At 40.3% G+C, this 26,264-nt stretch overlaps 1 protein-coding gene across 1 annotated transcript in view; it reads left to right on the top strand.

Moving 5' to 3' along the window:
• Positions 1–26,264, top strand: part of Aldh1a2 (aldehyde dehydrogenase 1 family member A2) — a 75,506-nt gene that overhangs the window by 32,101 nt on the left and 17,141 nt on the right. The window contains exons 2-7 of the mRNA XM_041679623.1: positions 4,399–4,503; positions 4,673–4,813; positions 6,816–6,945; positions 13,247–13,308; positions 15,173–15,301; positions 15,422–15,535. Coding sequence (XP_041535557.1) covers positions 4,399–4,503; positions 4,673–4,813; positions 6,816–6,945; positions 13,247–13,308; positions 15,173–15,301; positions 15,422–15,535 — 681 coding nt within the window. The remainder of the gene's footprint in view (positions 1–4,398; positions 4,504–4,672; positions 4,814–6,815; positions 6,946–13,246; positions 13,309–15,172; positions 15,302–15,421; positions 15,536–26,264) is intronic.

Below are 26,264 nucleotides of genomic sequence, written 5' to 3'. Positions count from 1 at the left end.
CAGGTGGATCTATGAATGTTTTTCTTAGGGGTCACTTTGTTACTTAGCTTCTCTAGGATCAAGAACTATAGGCTCATTATCCTTTGCTTTGCAGCTAGTATCCACTTCTGAGTGAGTAAATACCATGTTCATCTTCCCGGGTCTGGGTTACCTCACTCAGGATGGTTTTTTCTAGTTCCATGCATTTGCATGCAAGTTTCAAGATGTCATTGTGGTTTTCTTTTTCCAATGAGTAGTACTCCAGTGTGTAAATGTACCACATTTTCTTTATCCATTCTTTTTGAGTGGCATCTAGGTTGTTTCCAGGTTCTGGGTATTACAAATAATGTTATGAACATAGTTGAACAAATGTCCTTGTAGTATGATTGAGCATCTTTTGGGTGTGTGTCCAAGAGTGGTATTGCTAGGTCCTGAGGTAGGTTGATTCCCAATTTTCTGAGAAACCACCATACTGATTTCCAGAGTGGTTGTACAAGTTTGCATTTCCACCAGCCTAGCCAAGATCCTAAACAATAGAGGAGAGGGTTCCCGAACTGGCCTTACCCTGTAGGGAGATTGATGAATATCTTAAATGTCACCATAGAACCTTCATCCAGCAACTGATAGAAACAGAGGCAGAGACCTGTAGCAGAGCCCTGGGCTGAGCTCCCAAAATCCAGCTGAAGAGTGGGAGGAGTGAGAATATGAGCAAAGATGACAAGACCATGATGGGTTCACCCACTGAAACAGTTTATGGGAGTTAATGGGAGCTCACCAACTACAGCCAAACAGGGAAGGAAACATTATAGGTTCAAACTAGTCCCTCTGAATGTGGGTGACAGTTGTATGGCTGGGGCAGACTGCAGGGCCACTGGCAGTGGCACCAGGATTTGTTCCTACTGCTTATACTGGGTTTTTGGGAACCTATTCTCTTTGGATGGATATTTTTCTCAGCCTAGATATAGTAGGGAGGGCCTTGGACCTTACCCCAAAGCAATGTGCTTTACCCTTTCTGAGGAGTGGGTGGGGTGGGGTGGGGGATAGATGGAGGGAATGGGACGGGGGAGGGGTTGGGAACTGGGATTTGTATGTAAAATGAAAAAAGATAGTTTTTCTTTTTTAAAAATTAATTAAATTAAATTTAAAAATGAAACTTGCCGGGCGATGGTGGCGCACTCCTTTAATCCCAGCACTCGGGAGGCAGAGGCTGGCGGATCTCTGTGAGTTCGAGACCAGCCTGGTCTACAGAGCTAGTTCCAGGACAGGCTCCAAAGCCACAGAGAAACCCTGTCTCGAAAAACCAAAAAAAAAAAAAAAAAAAAAAAAAAAAAATGAAACTATCTAGTTTCACCATTAAATATACTGATGGTTCTACATTTTATATAAATGTTCTTTATTAAGTTGAGGACATTTTCTCAGCCCCTATTTTGTTGAGGGGTGTTTTGTCTTGAGACAAAAGATTTTGCCAAGTTTTTTTTTTTTTGATACAACTAATCATCATGGGAGGTTGAAACAGACATCTCAATTATCACAGGATGAACAGATAAATGTTGACTATGAAGATGACCGAACAACTATTACACAAGATCAGGATGAGAGTCACAAGTAGAGAGCTGCCTCTAATAATTAGTATGTCAGGACAAGAGGCAGAAAGAAGAAGCATTAGAATAAATGAATGAAAAAGCCAGCCAGTGGCTATTCCTAGTAACAGTGGAGGCCCAGCTGGAGGCAGGACCAGAAAGAAGCACTTACATAGTTTTGGTGATACTGCTAACAGTCTAGTGCTTGAGTGGTGGGTTCATACTGTTCCAGTAGGATAGATCTTAACTTGTGTTTTTGTTATACATATCCTTTTGTATAAAGTACAACAGAATATAATAAAAATCTGTTTCCCAAATAAAGTCTTCCCTTTTCAGTATGTTTGAGATTTTATCTTGGTGTAGAGGTCTTTCTAATCTTATCTGTAAAAAATGTTAGACAGTGATTCATGTCACCTCCTAACAGACATTCCATTCTAGTAACTTTAGTAGACATCCAGTATGTCTACTAATACCAACAACAACCCATAAAACATCAATGAGACAGCTTCTCACAACCATGAAAAAAAAGTTAGCGTTCACGAGTTAATTTGTCCCATCCTCTTAGGAACCTGAACAGGGCATGTTCCTTATTTTATGGGCCATCTGTTTCTTCTGCCTTCACTTACATCACAGAATTATGTTAAAAGTGAATGCTTAGCCAGGCAGTAGTGGCACACACCTTTAATCCCAGCATTTGGGAGGCAGAAGCAGGCAGATCTCTGAGTTCGAGGCCAGCCTGGTCTACAGAGTGAGTTCCAGGACAGCCAGAACTACACAGAGAAAACCTGTCTCAAAAAAACCAAAAAGCGAATGCTTGTACATTTACAAAGAAATTAAGTGATAGACAGGGAGTCATATATCTTTTCTATTTTGAAAGCCCTCTGAAGTGGGAAAGTCCACAGCTTTCCTTACATCCACCCTGAAATCCATCACACCATAAAACAGAATTTCCTACTTTTAACAAGACTTTAAGTTGAAATAACATGGAAACCTTAAATTAAGCATTTTTGGTAACATGGATCCATATTTTAAGTTAGACTTATTTTATTTTCCACAAATCCACATTTAAAGGATGCTTTAGAAAAAGGAAGGTGTTGTGCCATTTATTTCTTCATTCAGAATATTTGTTTTGAAATTATATAGTAAAAGAAGGCACTAATCAAGGACTTGTAACTGTTCAATATTTTTCTTTTAAAATTATTTCAGATCAAAAGAATTTGAAAAACTAGTGTTAAATCTTTGCCCAGATCCTCTATATTAAAGACTCCTAGTTAAAGTTTTCACTAGATAGCCCCTTAAATCATCACTGAAATACAAAGTGTGCCCGTGTCTGTGCCTCCACTTTCTGTCTTACAATTGTGAAGTATCTTTCTCTGTTCATTTCCCTCTATCCCTTGATAAAGAAATTTAATTCTGAATTCTTAACTGTGTTCAATAAAATCTCAAAAAAAAATATGACTAAGGTGATGCCTCTGAAGTGTTTTCTAGCTTCTTGAAATATCTGACTGTAGTCAGTGTAACTAGAAAACTGAAGGGTAGTACGCTCATGGTGACTTACTCATTTCTATACAACCCCATGATGTCACTGCTTCTTTATTTTTGTTTTTAAAGCCTTAACTGGAACTCTTTGGTGAATGGTATTAAAATCAATCCTAAAGTAATGAACTAGTACAGTGTTTCAAGATCCAGGGAAAGGGAGATGACTTTAAATTCCTCTTATAAATTTGTTAAATATTTTTAAAGTGATGAATGGATCTAGAAGTGCCAATAGGAAGAAAGTTAGTTTTATTCTATTGAAATATAAGTAATTTTTTTTTCTAGTGAGTAAAGGCATTATCTGCCAAGCCTGACTATCTGAGTTTGATCCCTAGAACCTACATAGTGGAAAGAGACCACAGACCCCCATAGGTTGTCCTCTGATCTCCACACACGTACCACAGTGGGCACCCATATATCCCCAAATGCATAGGCACGAAAATAAACAAATGTAAAATATTTTGAAGTAATTTTCTATTTGATCTTTAGAAAACTTCCAAGAAATGAAGTCATGCAATCTTAGAAATATACTTCACAAGAAAATTTAAAAACTAAACTTGAATCCGGTAACAGAGTTGTTATTTGAAAAACTAAGGAATGGGACACCTTGACGGGCTCTTTAAAATCCTTTCAATCGGCCGGTTAGCTCAGTTGGTTAGAGCGTGGTGCTAAAATCCTTTCAAATGTAAGAAAACCATGCCTAAAAATCTTAGCTTGAAAGTTCTAGAAACTCTTTGGTTTTGCTAACATGTGTGGCTTATGACTTGTTTAACTCGGTAGTTTTACTAGGTAACACAATTAATTCTTAATTCAAGAGCTGACTATAATTAGGGAAATGATTTTTCCAAACATATTCAGGTTCCTTAAATATTCCCTAAGTCTTGCAACAGAGAAACTGATTTGAAAGTTTTAGTGATTATCTCTTTAACCCAGGGTTTTACCCCATAGATAATGACCAGAAATTGAACTACCAATACTGTTAACCTTGGTGTGGGATCATATACAAGATGCTCTGTCTTTCTTTGTTTATTGGTGGATGGACACTTTAATTGGTCAGATGTTCACTGAAGTTAAGATTCTTACTTTATCTTTGGATGAAGCAACTGATATGCGAAGATACTCCTGCATTAGGAGTGAGGCTGGACTTGGCACTGTTTTGAATGTCTTTCAACACCAGATTCTATATGTCTGTACCAATAGGTGTATAGAACTGGTATTGCTATGATGCCTCCATACTGCTGAACCATTGACGGGCTTCTGATCTCCCATATCTCATATCCCATTTTGTTGTGTCGTTCTGTAGATCTTTATTAACAATGAATGGCAGAACTCAGAGAGTGGGAGAGTGTTCCCTGTCTGCAATCCAGCCACAGGAGAACAAGTGTGTGAAGTTCAAGAAGCAGACAAGGTAAGTGTTGCTTTGAAGATTCCCTGTGGAATAACCACCAGTAACAGCAAAACAACGGACATGTGTTCTAGATGCTACACTTAGGTGCAAGCATCGCTTCTTTGATGACAGCAGGTATTTTTTCTGTATTGAGTGTTTCTCTTAATTGAGCCTCTTCTTTAATTCACAGGTGGATATAGACAAGGCAGTGCAGGCAGCCCGCCTGGCCTTCTCTCTTGGTTCAGTGTGGAGAAGGATGGATGCTTCTGAGAGAGGACGTCTGTTGGACAAGCTTGCAGACTTGGTGGAACGGGACAGGGCAGTTCTCGCAGTAAGTAGACTAAGAAAGCAGCTATGTTTCTACTCTAAAATGACCACTCAACTGGAATGTGAAGTGTTGTCGGGTAGGGGAGTAAATGAAGTGTGTAGTATGTATATGAAATATGAGAGATCTTTGGGGAGCTCTTCGTGGCAGTTTGAAGGGAAAAAGCCATAGCATTGCATCACTGCTAAGGATCTTCCTTCTCATTTCCTCACACCTCCCACAAGCAAAGCAAAACACATCCACTTGACAAGCAAAACAAAAGCATCAAGAACAGAACCTCCAGGCTGTTTGCAAAAGACAAATGCCAAGCGGCTTTTTTTTTTTTTTTTTTTTTTTTTTTTTTTTTTTTGTAAATCAAATAGGAAAAGAAGGATGTGGAGCCTCGTGCATTCTACTCCATTTGTTCTACCACTTCCTAGAATTAGGAGAGAGAGTGCCACTTCGTCTCGCTAGAACTATCACACACTCCCAGCACACACAGGATTGTCTTCTGATCTGGTGCTATTGGTTGTTTCTGCTGTTGTTTTTTTTAAAATAAAAGTTACTTTGAGGGCTGAAATGTTTGCTTAGCAGTTAATAGTAAGTACTGCTCTTCCAGAGGACCTGAGTTTGACTCCAGAACCCAGATAGGTAAGCTCATAACTCCCTGAAATTCCAACTCCAGGGAAGCAGACCTCTAGCCTCCACAGGCATCTTTCTTCATGTGCTCATACCCCCTCACACACGCCACACACTTCAAGTAAAAAGAAATAGTTTCTAAATAGCTAGTTTCTTGAGAATGAAGACTTTCTGAAATTAAGAACCGCTTAGGCATATAGGCAGTGTATGTCAGGGATCCATTCTTGGATGGTCTTCAATTGGTTATGGGCTCCACTTCTTTTCTCTGTGTTTTGTAGACCTTGGCTCTTTGTTAGCTAACTACATTAGAGAATGCATTGTCTAATTTGTGAACATATAAATGGTCTTAGAAGGACTGGGAAATTATTGACCTTTATAAAGTGAGCCAGTGTAGAGTGATAAGTAGCAGTTAAAAATGAGCTTTGTTTTGTGGAATAAGGAGGGGAACTGTGCTGTCAGTAATAGTGTTATTTAACTTCATTAAATGGAAAATATTTCAGGTTTAGTGTTGTCAGTAATCAAACAGTTTTATACCAGTACATGTTATATAATATCCTGTTACAGAGAAACATTACATTATAAATATCCATTTTGTTTATTTCATTGTTAAACTTCTAACAGCCTAGTATGTCTCAGGTGAAAGCAGTCTACTTCATTGTTCCAGTGATCATTGTTTTTGAAACAGACTTAATCAATTTAGGAACATGTCATTAAAATAATGTTTATAATGTAAAGCTGTTTATTATTGCTATTTTTATAAATGGACCAGATACTTTACTCTTAATAGATAATGGTTGTTAACATAAATGTTTACAAAAACCAGTCTTTAAATTGTTAAAAGTCTGGGCTTCCCCAGAGGAGATCTTGTTTATTTGGTGGTAATAAATAAGCTCGCTATGCACCATGAATATTTCACTTCTCAGCAGGGGTCTTGGCAGCTGTGTAGAACATTTTATATCCACATTGAATGCATACAAAACCGACATCCCTGCTTCTCTTTGTGGATTCAAATTACTAGTGCACTCTCAGAAAGTTCCTTCTTCCACTCTGACCATTAATATAACTGAAGGTGGTTTGACAAGCAGAGCATTTCTTTATCATCAATTAAAGAAGCGTTGTGTTTATATATCTGGACAGTGGACAAGGAAAACACAGGCACAAGAACAGCACGTGTATGTCCATTGTGGTCTTTTACTAGTAACTCAAGCAAGTCTGTTAGGACGGGACACCTTCCTGTTTGGGAAAGCAGAGTTGAACAAGTGTGCATCACCAGTCATGGCTAGCCCTGTTCTCTCTATTCTTTGTTTCTTCTTCTGTAGAATTAGACTCACTACAGTGTATTACTGCAAAGTTCTGAGGACTTAACTCTTCTCTGTTTCTTTTCCTACAGACCATGGAATCTCTAAATGGTGGCAAGCCATTCCTGCAAGCTTTTTACATCGATCTGCAGGGAGTCATCAAAACCCTGCGATATTATGCAGGCTGGGCTGATAAAATTCATGGAATGACCATTCCTGTAGGTATGTGAAACATGAGTATATCAAAGAGGAAAATGTGGAGCTCTGCCGGAAATACTTCTCCAAACACAAAGAGCAGCCAGATGCAATGTAGATATGAGACACTTGTGGCAGCTTAAACTGAGCATAGGGCCAAACAGATTATGTCACTAACCCTGACAATGTCCCTCTTTATGTGTATAGATATAAGCGTGGAGAGCCACTTAAATCAATTTATCAGTCAGCTAGGGAATAGCATACAGGGATTAGCTGCTAAGAGCTAGGTTAGATCCTCAGGATTGAAGTGTGTGGAGCAGAGGGGCATTCGGTAGAAGGGGATCTATTTTAGCAACTGGGTGGAATAAATTTTATAGGAAAGAGACCAAATGAAGGGGACATGAGGACTCACCTCATGGTTGTCAGCCTAATAAGACTAAGCTAGGGGGCTCCTGAGGGGAGACTAGGTAAGAGAGGTCATAATTACTTAGATATTTATTCTCAGATTCGTTTATCCCATTCCCATTTGTCCTTTGTAATACCATAATTCAATATCAATTTGATTTCATTGTTTTATTTCTATAGTGAAGTCCAGAATTTAGGAAAGTCATGTGGTCTTTATGTATTACCTGTGTTTCTCTGCAAAACATCCCCAGTTTTTCTTCACATTATAACACAAGAAATAATGGCTGTTTGCATAGCACCTGAGCATGTTAAGTCTTCTTTTACTTTGAGGGTAGAACTGTGATTCTGTAAAACAAACTCTAATGAAATAGTGTATGCCTAATGAGATGCTAAGAATTTAGTGTCTTAGCAAGGTCACTTAACCAGTAAATTTCAGGTCTACTAACAAAAATGTGTGTGTACTTTGAATATAAATGAGCAGTCAGGTGTAGAGATCAAGTATTTACCTTGTTTGCCTTCTAGAAGGACTTGGGAAGTAGAGAAGAGATGATCTTTTTTTTGAACCTTCAACAAGATGCCATTTCCTCTTACTTTGGAATTTTGCTCACCACCCTCTATTCCATCTCACTCAAGACCCACAATTAGCTACTATTGTTTGATTCGAAAGGGCTCTGGTGCTGATTTCTTTATAACACTATCCATTATTCCCTGGCCCAGCACTCAGTAGAGCCATTCTCTCTGATCATAAATCCTGTGCTTTAACCCTCCTGTGGCAACTCCTACTTATGATGATTAATAATAATCATTACTTCGATTTATTGGATACTTTTCTTTTGTTCATTTTTTATCTCTTCTGCTGTAGCAGCCCTGAGAATTATAATTTCCTCCTTTTGATCTTTGTGACTCAAATCAAGAGTTCTCTGTTCCTTCACTGCTCTTTCTTCCCTGTGATCGGAATCAAACTTATTTATAGTTTGCTAAGAGTGAAAGAGCAGTTGTGGTGCCCTACTTTCCTCTGAATGACTGTTACTTTATTGATTTTATAGTAAGTAGGAAAACAGGATCCATACTTTAAGCTGAATTTTGTTACAAAATGGCTTTATGATATGCCAACATATAGTGAAGGTTAAAAACTACCTGGGTCCTATGTAGCTATTTATCTGTTTCAACTTTACTCCAGTTTTACCTGTTAAACTGAAGACTGAGCTAAAAATGCAGATAATGATCAGACGCAAAGCTTTTGTCTTCAGTCAGCTCTTTCTGGTACGTCAATAATAGTGAATGCATGGGTGAAATCTGAAATTCTATTTAATCATAACAAGAGTGAGGGCTGTTTGCTGAATTCACTTGATGAGAACCAGGGTAATTATAGGAGCTGAATGGATGGTGGCAGGAAGCTGTGGGGTCAGCTCTTCATAAGGAACCTCTTGAAGACACTGCAGAGAACCCAGGGGACCCATAAGGCTGATCTCACTTTATAGGCACAGGAATCAATTGCAGAAGAGAAAACTAACTTATTTTCAAGACTGTGTAATGAAATAGTGATAGAGCTGAAATCTATTAATGGAAGACACAGGAACAATCTACCGGTAGACTCCTGGAAGGAACAGTGTTAGTGCCACTTTATGCTAATGTCAAGTTTCATTGTGTGAATGGACACCCACAGAATCTGTCACTGTGGCAAAATGCTCAGACAGGTCTGCATGGTGCTTACATACACTGGAATCTACTAGGATGCAGAAGGGACTAGTTCTATGTTTTTGGTCTAAATGTTAACTACTTGGATTAGTTAAAAAGTTGTTATCTTCTCCAGAGTAATTCTAATGCAGTCAAAGGCCCTAGCCCTGAGCTGTACCCTCAAGCCCAGATTAATTCTGTGTGAACGTTAGAGATAGGAAGATGGTGCCCATTCACTGAATTATGCTATAGATTCTTGTGTTGCTAAAGAACTCATTTTATTGATACTGGCTATAGAAGACTCACTACAGCTATTGAAATGCCATTGGTTGTTATCAGGAACTTGAGATTCATACCACAAATCTCACTTCTGACACATGAAGATTTTTTTGGCTATAATTACATCATTAGACTTTATTTTATGTGCAGGGTGTACCAGAATATGAGAATAAAAGCTACATTAAAAATTTTAAAGCATTTATAGTCTCTGATTTTAAAAGTAATGTTTGCCTTGAAGGAATTACCCAAATATTTAAACTTTTAATTAACTAAATATTACTATCTCTCTGTTTTCATCTCTCTGTCTCTATCTCTCTGTCTGTCTCTCCCTTCTCCCCTATATAATTTTATCAAATTCCCAACAAAGAACATAGGGAAGTGGCTTAATTTTCACAAATATCAGAGAGACTTATTCTGTACTTGCCTCTGGGACAAAGTCTTTTCCTAAGGTACCTACTGTGTGTGCATACTCAGCAGACACTAATGCACTGTTCAACCAGTGTCATAGCACAATATCTAACTGGAAGGTTCTTACATTCTCCACGACCTGAGGATTCAGAATCTATTCCGCAAAATCACAGGGTGCTTTGTTTGAACATTGAAGTGTGAGAGGCACCATACAACATCTAGACAGCATGGGTAGCCTGCAAAACTAGTTTCATACAGTAGTAAGTGATAGACTTGTTTTATTTTATTTCTAAGATTTAAAGAATGTGGGAAGAAAAATGTTACTAATCCTTGAAACTTGTCACTTGATAATTTTCCTCGAAATGAGGCCAGCAAGTAACTCTGTTCATTGTTAAGGAATGAGCCAACCTGGCGAATCAAACAATTGATGGGCCTAGTGATGCTGGGAAAGATTGGCTCCCAGAGGACTGGCTCCTGGTGACCCTAATATAGATACTTGGGGGACTTGTAGCAGGGTCCTGATAACTGTGAAGGGCCTCTAAGTGCCCTCAGTCCTCCCCAGGAGGCCTAGTAGAAGGTATATCTCTCATGTTTTCCAGAAATCACATCTGTCTAATTGGGGGTGTCCTTTGAACATATAGGAGCACCCATTGCATTCACAGGGCACAGGGCCCCAATTCAATGTTTTCTTGAGAAAAGTTCAAGATCCAAGATACCCTGTGTGTCTTTATTTAGGACTTAGTGAAGTCATTTGTGAGGACTGGAAGAGTCAGTACCCTCTCTGTGCCAACCTTTAGCTCCATGTGTATCAAATCTATGAACAGATTATTAGGTACATTTTATCCTCTATAACTCAGTTTCTCTTAAGACACAATTATCAGATCAAGTTACTCCCCATAAGATCAGCTTCTAAAGCTATTGTTTACATTTTCCTTTCCTTACTTTCATTTTTCAGTAGCTTTCAACATTACCTGATACCTTTACAGCCTTGCATGTGGAGGCTGGAGATGGGAAACCTATGATCCCTGTGTTTGTGCTCACGTGGATGACTGATGAATTTGCTCTGAACCACCCGTTTCCTTCAGTTGTGCTAAAATAAACATCGAGTTCTTCAGTTCATCTTCCCTCTACTTCCTGCAGTAATCTGTCCTCATCTCAATGATCGACACCGCCCTCCAAATCAGTGTTTTGTATTCAGCCACTTGAGTGCATCACCTTAGCTAAATTATCGTTTAGTATGGGAGCTTTCCTTGCCAATTGAATTTTATATAGTAGTCATCAGTATTGGTGCTCCTCACGGAAACCCTTTCTAGAGAGTGCAGTAGTGACTTGTCCTGGCACAGCTGATGGTATCTTTTCAGAAGATTCACGACTTGTCTCATACAGCGTTGGAATACTTTAGCTGATTTTTCTTTTTCTTCCTCCTCCTCCTCCTCCTCTTCCTCCTCATCTTCTTCTCTATGTGTGTGTGCTCACGCGCACGTGTGTGTGTGTGTGTGTGTGTGTGTGTGTGTGTGTGTGTGTATGTGTGTGTGTTTGAGACAGGGATTTTCTGTGTAATAACCCTAGTTGTCCTGGAGCTAACTCTGTATACCAGTCTGGCCTTGAACTCATAGAGATCCTCCTGCCTCTGCCTTCTGAGTGCTAGGATTAAAGGTGTGCGCCAACACTGCCCTGCAGTCAAGTTGAACTTTAAAGTACCACTTGGAGTAAATATTGCCATCCTATGGATAGTTTCTGCATACCAGTTCCCTGTCCCACCTACACAAAGCCTGCCTGCCTTTCTTTCCTTCATTGAAGATAGTATCTGTTAAAGAAGCCCAGGAGACAAGGTGAAGATTACTGCACAGTACTGTGGCAGTGACCAGTTACCTTGATAGTCACAGTGTTCCTCAAAACACCTAAAATAATGAAGGCCCCCAAAGAAAAAGAGCTAAGGTTTTAAATTTGAAGAAAAAATTGAAAATGGTTAGTATTTTCACCCTTAAATATCATTAAACATAGCGAACAGAATCAAAATTAGAACAATTTGCCATTCTCCAGCTTTCAGATTGGCTAAAATTCAAATATTCAGAAAACCAATTAAAGAGTAGAAACTAATGTTGTTAAAACTTTTTATAACTTTTATAAAAGATGATTTGGCAACATTTAATAAAGCATTAAAGACACATATACTTTAATCAAGAACTCCCAAAGATATACTAAGATACATTAAGTGTTATCCTTTGCATTGTCTACAGCAAGTAGTAAGGAGTATGCAGAAAGCCACCTGATGGCCCTCAGGAGAGTTCACAGCAGACCTGTTATTGAGCCCAGGACTGAGTTGCAGTTTGCCTTACATAAGAAAGGAGAGGGGAGACAATAGCTTGATTACCCTTGTGTGAGAGGCTCCGCATAAACTTCCCTGTAAGTGAAAGTTCCTTGGAGAAATGAAGGCCATAGATAGCAGCTAATTTGTAGAAGAAGGACTAGAGATCAGAGAAAGGTGGGGGTGGGAAGGTGGGGGAAGGGGAGGAGCAAAAAGAGACTTTATTTAAAAAAAAAAAACATAATTTTGAACTTAGCTAAAACAAGCCTGGGTGATAAACGTCAGTGGTTAAGAAGTGTTGAGAGACAAAGATCAACAACTTAATGAGTCATTTATCTTTGTCTCACCCGCACCCTCCTGTTCCCACCTTCATCCCCAGCTCCCATAGGGAGGCTTCCCTGAGTATTAGCTGTAGCTTCACTTTCCTTGGGGACTGAGGGCACTGCTTTTGACAGACAAACCACATCAAGCCAGCATCAGAAGCAGAAACAAAGATGTGGTTCAATTAGCTTTTTAAACGTACCCAGAAAAAAGCAACAGCATTTTTCTAAAGAATTTGGTTTGGGGTTCCTAGGTCATTATTCGAACTGCCTACTATTCCTACAAGATAATCAAGGCTGGCCAGTGTCTCCAGCTATTCCTCCAAGCCCCTAACATACTAGGGCACTCTCTTGTCCTGCCTCACTGAGGTGGAACTTTGGACATGCCAGTGTCCCCAGAACCCAGGTTGTGACTGTGACAACTGCATTGCGTGAGAGGGAATATATCTTACTTTCCTTCCTCACACTTTCCAGGTGCCCGGAATAAAAAATGTTCTCAATAGCACTTTACTTAGTGGCTTTTAATTTTGAAAAATACCCAGTGAGCTGTTTAAAAGCTTGAGGTACTTTAGCATTTAAATCTGCTTAACTATTCTATATGTGTTAGTATTTAACATAAAATTGAGTTTTTAATGTGTTCCAGTTTTAAGGTTTCTCTTTCATGACTGCTTTGCCTATCATAAGTTTGTATCAATTTGTCATAAATGTCCTCTCATCTGGCATTCTGTCCACGTGGTAGGTTTATGTGTAGCCACCCCCACACAAACACATACCAAATACCAGCTTTGGTGTGTGGCGAGTAGTATGTACTTCAACTTCATTTCTGGTTTTCACTGGAGGACCTAAGTTTAGGGAGGACCGAAGTCCTCCCTCTGAATTTTTCCCCTGACAGAAACTGTTCTGTGGAGTGATCATGCTTCTTGTTTTCCAGATGGAGACTATTTTACTTTCACGAGACATGAACCCATTGGAGTGTGTGGACAGATCATCCCAGTGAGTGTATCTTCTCACACTTCATATTTATTTTCATTTGACCCAGTTCTCTTAAAGACACAGAAAACATGGTCCTTGGTGATGTGTGTTTTCCATTACTGGGAAGAAGAACTCGAGCTCATGTTGTTGACATATCTCTAACAGCCTCTCTGTAAATGCTTATTTGAACAGGTGAATAGTGGTTTAGGCCTATTACCAAGAGTTGAGTTCTCAAGTCACGAATTCTCCTGATAAAAATAAGCAAAGCAAAGTACAGTGTATGAATAACCCACCCTTGGCTATGAATGTCTATCTGCTTATGGGAAATTAATGCGGGCTTGTATTTGCTTGTTTGTGTTTCTCTTGCCAGCATATTGTTTTATATGGTCTCTTAATCCCTTTCTTCCCACTGTCTGTTTTCACAAGAATCTAGAGAGAAGATGCTCCAGAAGACACAGCAGTACAGTTAACATCACAATCAAAATTGAAACCATTCCCTGCTGTTTTCTGTCTTGTAAAGAAAAATAGATGCAGTGACTAGTGTTTGGCTTGGAACACTAAACACTGTCCTTCGCTCTCTCCCATACACGCCCTTGGCACAATACAAAGCGTCACCCAAGCTTCTAACAGTACTGGCTCATAGTTCCAACTGGGATTTCAATAGGGAGGAGGACAGGGGGTGCTGACATTAAATTCTCAGTATAGATAAGACAAGAAGTTTTCTCTTGCAAAACAGAGGAAAGACTCAAAGATAACGTTTGAATTTGGGACCAAAGATTTTTAGGGGCTTATTAATATTTGTTAAATGATCGATAAACTCTGGTTTATTTGTGACTTTCATTAGAGAATGAAGAAAGGAGGGACCCCCCGCCCGTGTCTGCTACCTTCTCTGTAAGCATCCTCAGAGCGGCAGCTTCCCTCACAAGACAAGAACGCCTGTCAGCTCCTCCCTCAATTACTGCCTCCAAGATTTACACACTGTAGATGGAATTAAAACATCACCAAGGACTCCTAAGTTTATAAACAACTAAGGAGGAAAGAAATTGGGTGTTTGGTGAAGGCAAGACACTTGTATATTTTTGCAGCTTGCTAGAGCCAGTGAGAATCCTTCAAGCATGGCAGCTGAGGTGATTCAGGCCCAAACACAGTGTGGTCAGGGGCTGAAACCAGAGGATCAGGAGTGCTGTTTTCTTCCTTAATGAAATTATTAATGATACTTGATAGTTAGGAGTCCATGCCTGAGCTTATAACCACACAAGCTTAATATTTAAAATCAGTTTATATCATGTTAATCCCCACATTCACATATTCATAAAAATACTTTAGTTTGGTTTCTGTAGGCGTATTTTGCAGTAGGAAGGAGGCTGATAAAATTTTTGTATACTCATTGATAATTACATTTTCTACAATTTATAATTGTACATTTATGACAATACATACAAAAATGCCACATTGAAGTTCACATTGTCTCAAAAATAATTGATAGCTAGAATTTTAGTTTCTAGTTCTTATACATGAAGTATTTTCATACCAGTGTGAAAATATTGGCATAAAAATCCTAAATTTACATATTGAAATTCAGGAACAAAGCCCAATTTTCAAAATACATAAACAAAATAAAATGTAAAGCTAAACAAACATTGGAAATGACTCCCTACTCCCTTTCAATATGAGGTTTCTTTAGGTGGATGGTTGGGGTCTACCATGTTGAACACAGTGAAAGAGATTTTCAAGGCCAGAGCCTAAATGTCATCAGAACCAAGGTCTACACTTGGCAGTGGAGAGGATTTACGTTCAGGATGATTTTCAAAATCTGTGAAGTCACAGCTTGGAAATTAAAGGAATGAAGGAACTTCCCCCCTTTAACCTTGCTTTTCCCTTCCAGTGGAACTTCCCCCTGCTGATGTTCACCTGGAAAATTGCTCCCGCGCTGTGCTGCGGGAACACAGTGGTTATCAAGCCAGCAGAGCAGACACCACTCAGCGCACTGTACATGGGAGCCCTCATCAAGGAGGTAGGAAAAACTGACCTTAGGGGGTTTCCTCACCTCCTTCTTGTGGAACTTGTGAAGCAGAGCCTAGCTGACATGAAAGGAGATGCTCACACACACTGCCCTCCCATTTGTGTTTCTTAGGCTGGCTTTCCACCTGGCGTCGTCAATATTCTGCCAGGGTATGGACCAACAGCAGGGGCAGCAATAGCGTCTCATATTGGCATAGACAAGATTGCGTTTACAGGCTCTACTGAGGTAAGTACCCAGGAAACCACTGAGGGACAGTCCCATGAATGAATAAAGGGGTTTATCAGAAATACAGGTGTAATGGTGCACATTTGTGATCTCAGCACTGGGGAGGCAGAGATGGCAGGTCTCTGGGGTTGCTTGCCAGCAATCCTAGTCTACTTGGAAAGTTTAAGGAAAGGGAAGGGGCTCTGCCTCAAAAAAACAAAAAAGCTATTGCTTCTGAGGAATGACAGACACCTGAGGTTGTCCTCTGGTGCACATGTGTGTGTACATACATATACACAATAAATACCTAAATAAATGCTGAAAATAGTGCCATAGGCTCAACACCCAACAGTGAGCATCCAAGCCCCTGAAGGGGCAACATCAGTCTCAATTATAGAACAACAGTGAGTGTGAAAGCAGAGGTGCACATTGACTTTGGTGACTCTGTGTAAAACTACCTCAGAGGCTCCGGACATTACTTTTAGTCAGGAATGTGAAACAGAACAAGGAGAGCAGCTGGAAATCTGAACTAGCCTCATGGAGAATACAGGGACAACCTTCCCTTCTTTCCCTTTCACCAGGGTCTGTAGATACAAGTGGCAACTGACTGCCTTCTATGCCATAGGGATGCCACAGAGCAGAGGTCAGCCCAGCTTTCTGTGAAAGGCCAGGTACTGAGTGCTGGAGACTTTGCAAGCCATATATGTTCTCCATTGCATACTCCACTATGCCAAACTGGTGCCAAGCATGCCTGATATAAATAAACTAAAGAGTGAGGCTGTGTACAAGTACAACTTTTTTCATAGATGCTGAAATTTGAAGTCTATGTCATTTTTGGGCATCAAAATATCTTATTTTTTCTAGATAGTGAAAATGTAGAGACTTTTTTAATCTAGTAAGTCATATCAAAAATAGTAAGGCAAATATGAGTTGTGGTTATGGATCCCTGATTGTGACAAACCTGCTATTCCATCATGACTTGATTCAGGTTCAGATGATAAAAGAGTTCTCAAACGTTAGAAACTAGGTGCTACAGAGTGCCTGCATCTGGTTAGGATAATGGCACTAGAAATGTTGTTTTCATTCCTGTTCTGTGAGCCTGCACTGTTCCAGAGCTACAGGTATCTTTGTTGGAACCTCGTGGCTGACAGCCACACTGAATGTGAGATATCTTCAGGGCTGCAATGTTGCAACCTAGTAGGAAGAATGAGAGCTGTGTCTGTCAGTTAGAGTGGGAAATGGAAAAGAAACAAATGGGTTTAGTAGCATTTTAATACCATATTTATAAAACATTATTTTGGCCTATCACTATACAATTAGTGACTCCCTATTTTACATTCTTCTCCCTGTGAAGTCTTTGAGCTCTGGTGTATGATTTACACTTATAACACAGCCCAGTGTCATTATGCACATTGCAAGTGTTCCATAGCCACATGTGGCTGATGGCCAGCATACCTGACAGCAGGTCTAGAAGCTTCTTAAGGTCAGGTGATGCAAAGTTAATGGTATTTAGTTAAAATGGACTCTTACTGATTTTATATTAGATTAATAGACTTGAATGATAATTTATAGTTAAAAGTGACTGAATTTTATATTTGTCAAGAGTTTATATTGTTTCTAAACTTTCATTTGACTTGTCTTGCTATCATAACTTTGCAATGTATGAAACATACATACAAAGCAAAATGTGGACGTAAAAGGGAAGTATTCTTCCTGGGTGCACTGAGTCTGTTGCTTTTGAAGTATTTGCTAAAGACTAGATGCTAAAGAGCAGTACGTCCAGTTAGGACCAGACGAGAGAGCAGTATCTACAAAACAAGCCATTGGAAAGAATTCTGAATTAAAAACTGAGGGAAAAATACAGGTAGCCCTTTTAACAGAATCTCAAGAAACCTACATCTTTATCCCATATGACTATGGTGGCAAAAATTCTGAATAAAACACTTCCAAACAAAATGAAGTAGGATCTACAAAGGATTATATGCCACAGCCAAATACAAATTTTTCCAGGAGTGAAAGGTTAGATTGCTATAGAAAAACAATCAATTTAACACTCCGGATTAGTAGGATGAAAGACAAAAGCCATGTGATCATCGCAGTAGACATATAAGAGCACTTGACAAAAGTCTGCCCGACACAGAGACTTATGCACAACTGTTTATGACATTATTCTTTGAAGTAGAGACAACCCAAATGTCTATCAAATGATGAGTTGACAAAATGTAATATATCCTCAGATGGTATATTATTCAATAATTAAAATGGAAAGAAACATACATAGCATGGGTCAATTGTGTAGACATGAAACTTAAAGAATTCAGTAATGTCAAGCTATGTCATTATTTTATGATCATACTTAACTGACAAGTGTCTAGGAGAGGCAAATGTACAGAGGCAAAGCAGATTAGTGATTTCCAGGGGCTAAGATGAGTGACCAAGTGGATATAGAATTTCTTGTGCTAGTGTTGTATGGTATAAAACAGTGGAACCCTTCCTAATGCTTCAGCCGTTTAGTACAGATCCTCATGTTGTGGTGATCCCACACCATAAAACTATTTAATTGCTACTTAGTAATTGCAATTTTGCTACTGTTATAATTGTAATGCAATAATCTAATATGCAGGATATCTGATATGCGACCCCTGTGAAAGGATCTTTAGACCCCAAAAGGGCTTGTTACTCACCGGTTGAGAACCACTGATATAAAACAAGGACCAGTGGATTCTCCCAGACAAGGGTGAGGACCTATCTTTCTCACTGTGTGCTCTTGGCCTCCTTCCTGTCTTCATGTTCATGTTTGGCAGGCCTGTAGTAATTCTACACAGGCTTATTTGTGGTTGGGACAACACATGTGAAAGGTCTATCCTTATTGCTTGGCACGTTGAAAGATTTCAGTAAACACTAGTTGAGTATGAAACTTCCATCTGCACAGATTGTCTGTTGCAGGCTGATTCCCACTCTCCCCTGGCAGCTTCACCCTCCTTGTATTTGTTTTGTGGCTTTCATAAATAGTTTACAGATATTTTTGGCTTCTCGTAAGCAGTGTATGTTTCATGTTTTAGAAAATTGACCAAGTGCTAGCTTGCATGATAAGCTCTTTTTAAACTTTTTAGGTTAATTAGTGGACAACCTAGAATGGAGCCCAGGAAAAGAGTTTGGTACCCATTGAAAAATTCAGTTAGGATTCCTTGCTGTGGTCTAGAGTAGGGGCTACTCTTTGAACCAGGGTTTGCCAAAATGAAATTCTGTGGCAGGGAGGACTTACGAAGAATATGTAATGTAGATATTGCTTTCAGCAGTTGTTCAGGAACACCTCACTATGGTGTTAGTGGGGACTCATTCAAATTCAGGTTCCGGGACTTCTCCCCAGAGCTTCTAGCTTAAGCTGGCATTGGCAGTAAGTCTGGGAATCCGCGTTTTAATAAGCTTTTCTAAGAACTCTTCACCCATAGTCAAGAATCAGTGGTTTACTTGGTTTGGATTAGTTGGGTCCCACTCCACAACCACTTAGAACTTGACAATGCTGAGAGTGTTAATTTGTGCTGAAACAAGACTTGTATACACTAGAAGACCACCCACATTGTCTTCTAGACCCACAGTTTCACTGTAGCCATTCTAACAGCTCTTCCCAGCTGACCTATGCTGCTCAGCAAGCTCTAGTGAGCTTCAGTTCTGTGACGCCTGACTCTTGTTTGGAGTAAAGACCTTAAATGTTGCCTCCTTGTGTTCCAGAAATCTCAGGTTATTGGGCACTATATATTTTTGTTTTGTTTCTGTTTTTTACTTCTTTTACTTCTCTTCATTATTCCTTTCAGACTCTGAACACTTTAATTAATTTATCTCAGTGCATCTGTTTTACTGTAAAAGCTATTAAACCATACCTTAATCAGTCACAGAAGTTCAATGTAATCTTCACGTTAGTAGTCTACAAAGGGTATGGCCCAGTTAACCTATACCATGACATTTTACTTGACTATTGTTACTAATAGATTTATTGAGGCATACTCAAGGTGCAGTAGCTCTCATCTATTTAAAGTGTGCAGCATGGTACAGCAGGCATGTGTAGTCATCTGCCGATGAGGGCGAGAGTCTGACTTCAGAGAGTGCCATGCAGTCAGCTCACGTAGACGCCTTCTCCTATCTTCCCTCCACCCCACTCCCTGTATTGCTGGGTACTTTATGCATTTTGACTACGTTACTTTTATTTTCTACAAGTTTATGTGAATGGACACACACAGTATCAACAGGTGTTTTCTCTTAGAAAATTAGTTTGAGATTCACTTGTAATATATTTCTACTATTTCTTACTGCTGAACAATATTTCATTTTGTGTATAGATCACAACTTGATTATTCTGTCAACTGTTGATGAACATTTGAGTTGTTTCCCAATTGGGTCTAGTAGAAACATTCTGTGAGCAATTCATGGACAAATATTCCCTGCTTCCTCCCCAACCCGTGTGTGCATGTGTGTATGTGTGTGTGTGCGTGCATGAGTGTGTGTGTGTGTGTGTGTGTGTGTGTAAAGTATAAAGTACCTAGGGACAGAGTAGCTATGTCATGGCCAGTTAAGGATTTCATACCTTTTCTATTTCTACCTGCAGTAGAAGCACTTCCAGCTCCCGCACATCTTCACCAGCGCTTGATATGGTTAGTCTTTTTAATTTAAGCCATTCCGATAGCTGGATGGTACTAATATCAGTGTTGTTTCACTTAGAATTCTCATCTGTTAAGCTGTTTCTTATATATATTTGTCACCATGCATTGCCTTCGGTGAGGTTTCTTTTAATCTTTGCCCCTTGGGAAGGGGACCATTGTTTTCTTACTTTTGAATTCTCTGAGTTCTTTGTATATTCTGGGTACCAGTTGTTTATATTTTTCAGATCTTTCCCACAGGCTGTGGTCTCTCTATAATTGTCTTACCAATAGTTTGGAGGAGAACAGTTGCTCCTGAGCTTGATGAGATCCAGTCCAGTAATATTTTCTTTTACAGATCAGGCTTTTGGCATTATGTCTAAGAAACGTTTGCCTGACTTAGAGCTCAAAGGTTGTCTCCTGTTTCTCCTTTGGGGATTTTTGGCTTTGCTTTACATTGAAATATGTGCACTTTTGAGTTAATTCTTGTGTTTGTTATGAGGTAAAGGTCGGTGTTTTTCTTGATGGTATGAATAGCTGTAGTTACCACCACTTCTTGAAAAGATGCCCTCCTTCACTGGATTACCCTGTGTCTTTCTAAAGCATGAGAGTCCATATTTGTTTGGCTCTTTTGAGACTGTTCTGTTTTGTTTACCTGTGTTTCTATTCACCAACACCACAGGATATGATTTTGATGGCAACAGCTTTATAAAAACAGGAGAAAGTACTCAACAACTAAGCACTCATGCTTTAAAAGTAGAGATAGTGTATGAGAAAGAGAGATAGAGGGGGTTGTCATTGTTTGAATAAGATAGACCCAATAAAATCATCTATTTGACGTAGTCACCAGGGAGTGGAATTGTCTGAGAGGATTAGAAGGATTTGGCTGTAGCCTTATTGGAGGAGATGTTTTTACTGGGGACAGGCTGTGACGTTTCAAAAGCCCATGCCAGGCTCGGTCTCTTTTTCTCTCTTCCTGCTGCTTACAGATCAAGCTGCAGCTCTTGGCTACTGCTCCAGTGCCGTGTATGCTGCCATACTCCCCACCATGATGATAATGGATTAAATCTCTGAAACTTGAAGCTATCCTCAATTAGATTCTTTTGTAAGAGTTGCCTTGAATAGTGTCTCTTCACAGTAGTAGAACACTGACTGAGACAAGGAGGAAAGCCGGATAGTTTAGTAGAGAATCGGGTATTTCGTTGAAGATGGTTACTAACTCTGTGTTTATAAGAGACTTGTGACATGATAGGAACATGTACCGCAGTGAGAACCACACTCCAGTGTTCATGGTTTCAGCTAACTTTTCACTAATAGTGAGCAAGTGGAGGATGCTCACAGGCAAAGCATATAGTCACGTGATCTCCAAACCCCTTTTAGTATTTATTCATTCATCTATTCTTTTCGAACTTTGCCGATTACTTGGGAAATCACATAGATTCTTCTAGATCGAACATGTCACTTAAAAGTAGATTTAACCATGGCTTCTGTTAGGATTGCTCCAGGAAGAGGGAAACTATTGACACACTGCAAAACATTTGCAACAGTCTGAAACAAGAAGCTTAGCTGAAGTGGCTGCTTTCCATTTTACTTTAGCAAAAACCTTCAGTACTCAGATTAAAGATAGGATTAACTTCTCCTTATGCAGCTAAATACGTAAGCAGTACATGTAAATATTTAATAAGTGAGTATGAAAGGCCTCTTATAAACACAGAGTCAATAAACATCTTCAACAAAGTACAGGAAGACAGTTTGCATTTTGCTTGATATAGTATTATTTTTTCATTCAGTTAGATTAACAAACCATGATTTCGTCATTAGTCAACAAGATAGTAGGGAGACCATCAAAGCAGACTACAGGAAAGTCCTGATTGATCTGTGCCAAGGCAATGTTTGTAGCTAGCAGCTGTGTTACCTCTGATGCTAATTCACACAGTGGGGTTCCCCTTTCATTTCCCCAAGTTGGGTGACTGTCCTGTTATATGATGCAAGCTCATTGCTGCTGCAGCGGCACTGACGAATCAGGTCAGCTCTCTTCTAGCCTTATCCCTCATAGGCAGCTGTGGTCTGGGACACTTGCAGCTTTTTTTTTTTCTTAAAACAAACCAGCAAAAAGGCCTTTTCCTAAGATTGTACAAAATCTCATAGTGAATCAAAGGATTGTTTTAGTGAAAAAATACAATGTTGATATGACAAAATGTTCAACTGTACAGGTTTTTAATTTTTAGCTCTCTTTTTTAAATTTCTTAAATCATGAATACCAAGGACTAAGAGGATGTGTGCTCCTGTCTCTTCTGTCTGAGGTGCTCTGGTTCCACTCTAACTTGCTGAAGCAAGAATTCTGCAGTAATCCACCCTCCAGGCTGAGGCTGAATGGCCAGGTCCTTAGAAGCCTGTCCCTTGAGCTCAGACTTCCTTCTTTCCTTCCTGCTTCCTTCCTTCCCTCCTTGCTTTCATTCATTTTTTTGAGAATGAAAGCTTTGGAGCCTGTCCTGGAACTTTCTCTATAGACCTCTAACTCACAGAGATCCCCTTGTCCCTGCCTTATGAGTGCTGGGATTAAAGGTGTGCACCACCATCACCCAGTGACATGCATCTTTCTGACTTGAGTAAATCACACTTCTTCCTATTAAAGTAAAGTAGGAAATCAAATCTTGAGTTTTTGCTTGTTGATCTAAAATGAAGAAGTGTTATGGAACAAAAGGATGGTGAAGTGGGGCAGACAGCTGGTTTAGACTAAGTCATAAGCTCCTGTGTATAATTATCAGACTCCTACATAGCAGAGGGGCCCTGGTCCCAGCCCATCTAGTGAAGAGGAGCCACTGGAGAGAGGCCATGGTGGGGAAAGCCTGAAACACCCTGTGATATTCTTGGTCCAGTCTAGGCTCTGCCACTCCATGGGGACCAGTTACTAAGTCATAAACCTCTTTGAGTCCTGTTTTCTTCCAACTGTAAAGCAGAATGATAACTCTAGCCCTTCACAATTGCCATGAAGATTAATTGTGTGTGAAAACATAGAGCATACAAGAGGCACTCAGTCAACAGCAGCATTAGAATGGAGCTGTGATGACAGGGGAAGGCTGACTTTCAAGATGGATTTGGGTTTGTTTTGTTTTTTTTGACACCCCTCCCCCAGGTTCTTTTATAATTCTGGGAATTGAACCTTGGGCTTTGCACGTGTTAGGCAAGCACCCTACCACTAAGCTATGTCCCTAGCCTGTTCCCATGGTTCTTAGTGGTAGTGATACATTTGAATACTCTCGGGATCTTTTGAAAACTAGCCGCAGCTCTAGCGCCCAGACACAGAAAGGGCTGTGAGAGCCTTGGCTTCCTAGCTACAGTCAGTCCTCCAACTGTGCAGCATCACCTGCGTGGTAGGTGAAGCTAGATGAGAAAGAGGGGTGCTCAAGACCCTGCTTGCTGCAGACTCAGCCTGGGTAGGCTTTCTCCAGTTTCTCCTCTGTCGCCCTCACTTCCAGAGGCTTTACAAGCCTTGCTGGGGCTTGCTGACTCAACAAATGTGACTGAAAATTAAACACATACATAACACACACACACATCCACACACACATCCACACATCAGATCAAGCCCCTGCACTGACAAGTTCAGTCTTGTGAGGAGGACAGACAGCTGGTAAGCTAGTACGGGGTGAGAGTTCTGGGTGAAGCACGGTGGCATGGAGGAGAAGCACCAAGCTCTATGGGAAAGGTGGGAGAGAGGAAGCTAGCTGCTCAGAGGAGGTGCCCAGACCGAGGTCTGCGAGGACTTTTGAGCAAGCCAAGGGAGGAAAGCCTGGCCTGCGGATGAAGACCCAGGGGCAGTTCCAGGAAGAGCTTGTGGTTTTATGGGGTTTCAGTGGTAGATGGGTAGTGGGGAGGATCATGGGAACAAAGGCCAGAATCATATTCATGGTTGCATTGATTTCCAGAATCTGCATGATCTGCATTTCACAGATAGTGTTTTGAAATTGCTGTTTCCATTGGAAAGTTGCCTTGTTCTTTTCCTTTCTGTTGAGAATTGAACAGATTAGTTTGTTTCTTGGTATTTCAGAAGGACCAGACATGCACACTGCGTGTATTTCTGTGCCATTCCCATCTAAACTGGAACCAGGAAATACAACCCTGGAAGCTTAGGAGGAAAAAGGAAGAATCAGAGTCTGTGTATTTGGCCTTTGGCTTAAGAAATGAGCATATACTAGAGGAAACGGGCATCTTCAGAAAGTGAACTGAGTCTTTTGTACAGGTCTGTTTTCTGTTTCTTAAAAGGCATTTTAGCTCTGAGAAGGGACCTACCTTAATTAAGTTAATTAATTCATGAAAATTTTTAACCAACCTCAGAAACTGTAGAGACCGAACACCTTGTATAAATATGGCCATGAAAGGCCTTTTGTGTTCTTTATTTTTTTTCTTTTGTCCTGGATAACAAATTATTTTCTTTGTGAAGAACCAAATTACCTTCCCCCCACTCTTGCATTGCTGCAAACAGGATTCTGGAGAATTGCGGCTCTTGTAGGGATACTCCTAATATCAATCTTGAAGTCTATTCAAACAAGTATGGGAGGCAGAGTTGGTCTGTGCCAACATTCCTGCTGAGAATTAGCCCAGTTTCACATGTCTGTGGGAACCCCCACTCACACCGTGCCTGCTTGGGGAACACAGATAGAGGCGAGTCTCTGCAGGGAGTGCAGCCTTAGGAAACAATGCGATAGGGACACTATCGGTCTTTCATAAGGAGCGCTGTGTGGGGAAACTCAAAACAGACCAGCATTCCTACCATCCTGAACAGCTGTGGTGCTCTTGGGAAACGCTACTTCTGCCCCTTATGGCAAGAAAAACAGTTTCTGAGTGAGTACAGGCCCCAGGAGTCCCATCTGTCCTTTTAAAGTGCAGTTAAGCAGAGGCTGAGGGACAAATTTGCTGCTCTGATTGAGCTTTCCTTCTGCAGGTGAGGAAGCTGAAACCAGGGGAGGGGAGGGGGCAGCTCAGTTTGGTAGGAACAAACACACTTTATAGTACACAGCATTTTTTTTATTTTCCTTTATTTTATTTTCTAAGGCAGTCTATGTAACTCTAGCTGACCCGGAACTAGCTATGTAGATCAGGCTGGCCTTGAACTCACAGAGGTCTGTGACTCTGCTTCCCGAGTGCTGGCTGTAAAGGTGTAGGTCACCACACCCGGCAAGCCTAGGACTTTTAATCCTTAAGAACCAAACTACTCCATAAACCTTCTTATGGTTGTCCTTCCCAGGCACATCATCCCAGGATGTGACAGGAACGATAAGAATGTGCGGTGACACCTTTACAAATTTAAAGACTGAAAACCAGGTTCTTATGATCTCTGTTTATGCCATACACAAGATTTCGTTTCCCAAACTGTACAATAGTTCTCCTTTCGTCTGTACATCTATTTCATTCGATTAGGCCTGACTTTCATACAGTTTGCCCATTAAACCTTAAACCTCCTTTACTCACCAGGCACTTCCCACCTCTGGACATGTAGAAAGGGGTGTGGAACATGCTCCTGGGGAATCACCCCCAAACCTTCCCACCTGAGAAGGGCAGTCAATCCAGGGATTTGTTTTATGTTTTCAGTCACTCGTCCCTAGACCTGCTGATCCCATAGGTTTTGATGTGACACCTTTCCAAGGAATTGTGTTGTAATTCCTTAGCTTGATTTTCATGACTTGCAGACATATGAGCACAGGTTCTCCCTGGCTCTGATTTTAAGCACATCATCTTCCCCTGCTTTGGGGTTGCATTGGTTCTGTTTTCCCTTTGTGGTAATGGTAATAAGGAATACTTTCTGTTTGGGGTCACTTTACCTCTCTCCACTCTCCAATCCAGGGAAGATTCATGTGTTATGGTATATTTGTCAGAGAGTTTGATCTATAAACTAAGAACACCATGGGTAGGCATAATGATGCCTGGCACTGCGATTAACGAAGATTCTTGCCTCCTTGCTCGTTTACACAAGTCAGAGTGGCCTGACTGGGTTGGTTGTAGTGAAGAATGACATTAATGTGTAAGTACCTCTATGGTTTAATCTAACTGGTCCTAGTATTAAGTTAGACCCAGATTTTTCAAAAGTGCACTCCAGAAACAGTCACACTCACTGG

This window comes from Microtus oregoni, unplaced genomic scaffold, assembly GCF_018167655.1.
Source record: "Microtus oregoni isolate MIOR12 unplaced genomic scaffold, Mior012 000032F_ref0000030, whole genome shotgun sequence".
In the NCBI taxonomy this organism is placed as follows: domain Eukaryota; kingdom Metazoa; phylum Chordata; class Mammalia; order Rodentia; family Cricetidae; genus Microtus; species Microtus oregoni.
Note: the sequence above shows the minus strand (reverse complement) of the source record. Positions and strands in the feature narration are given on the sequence as shown.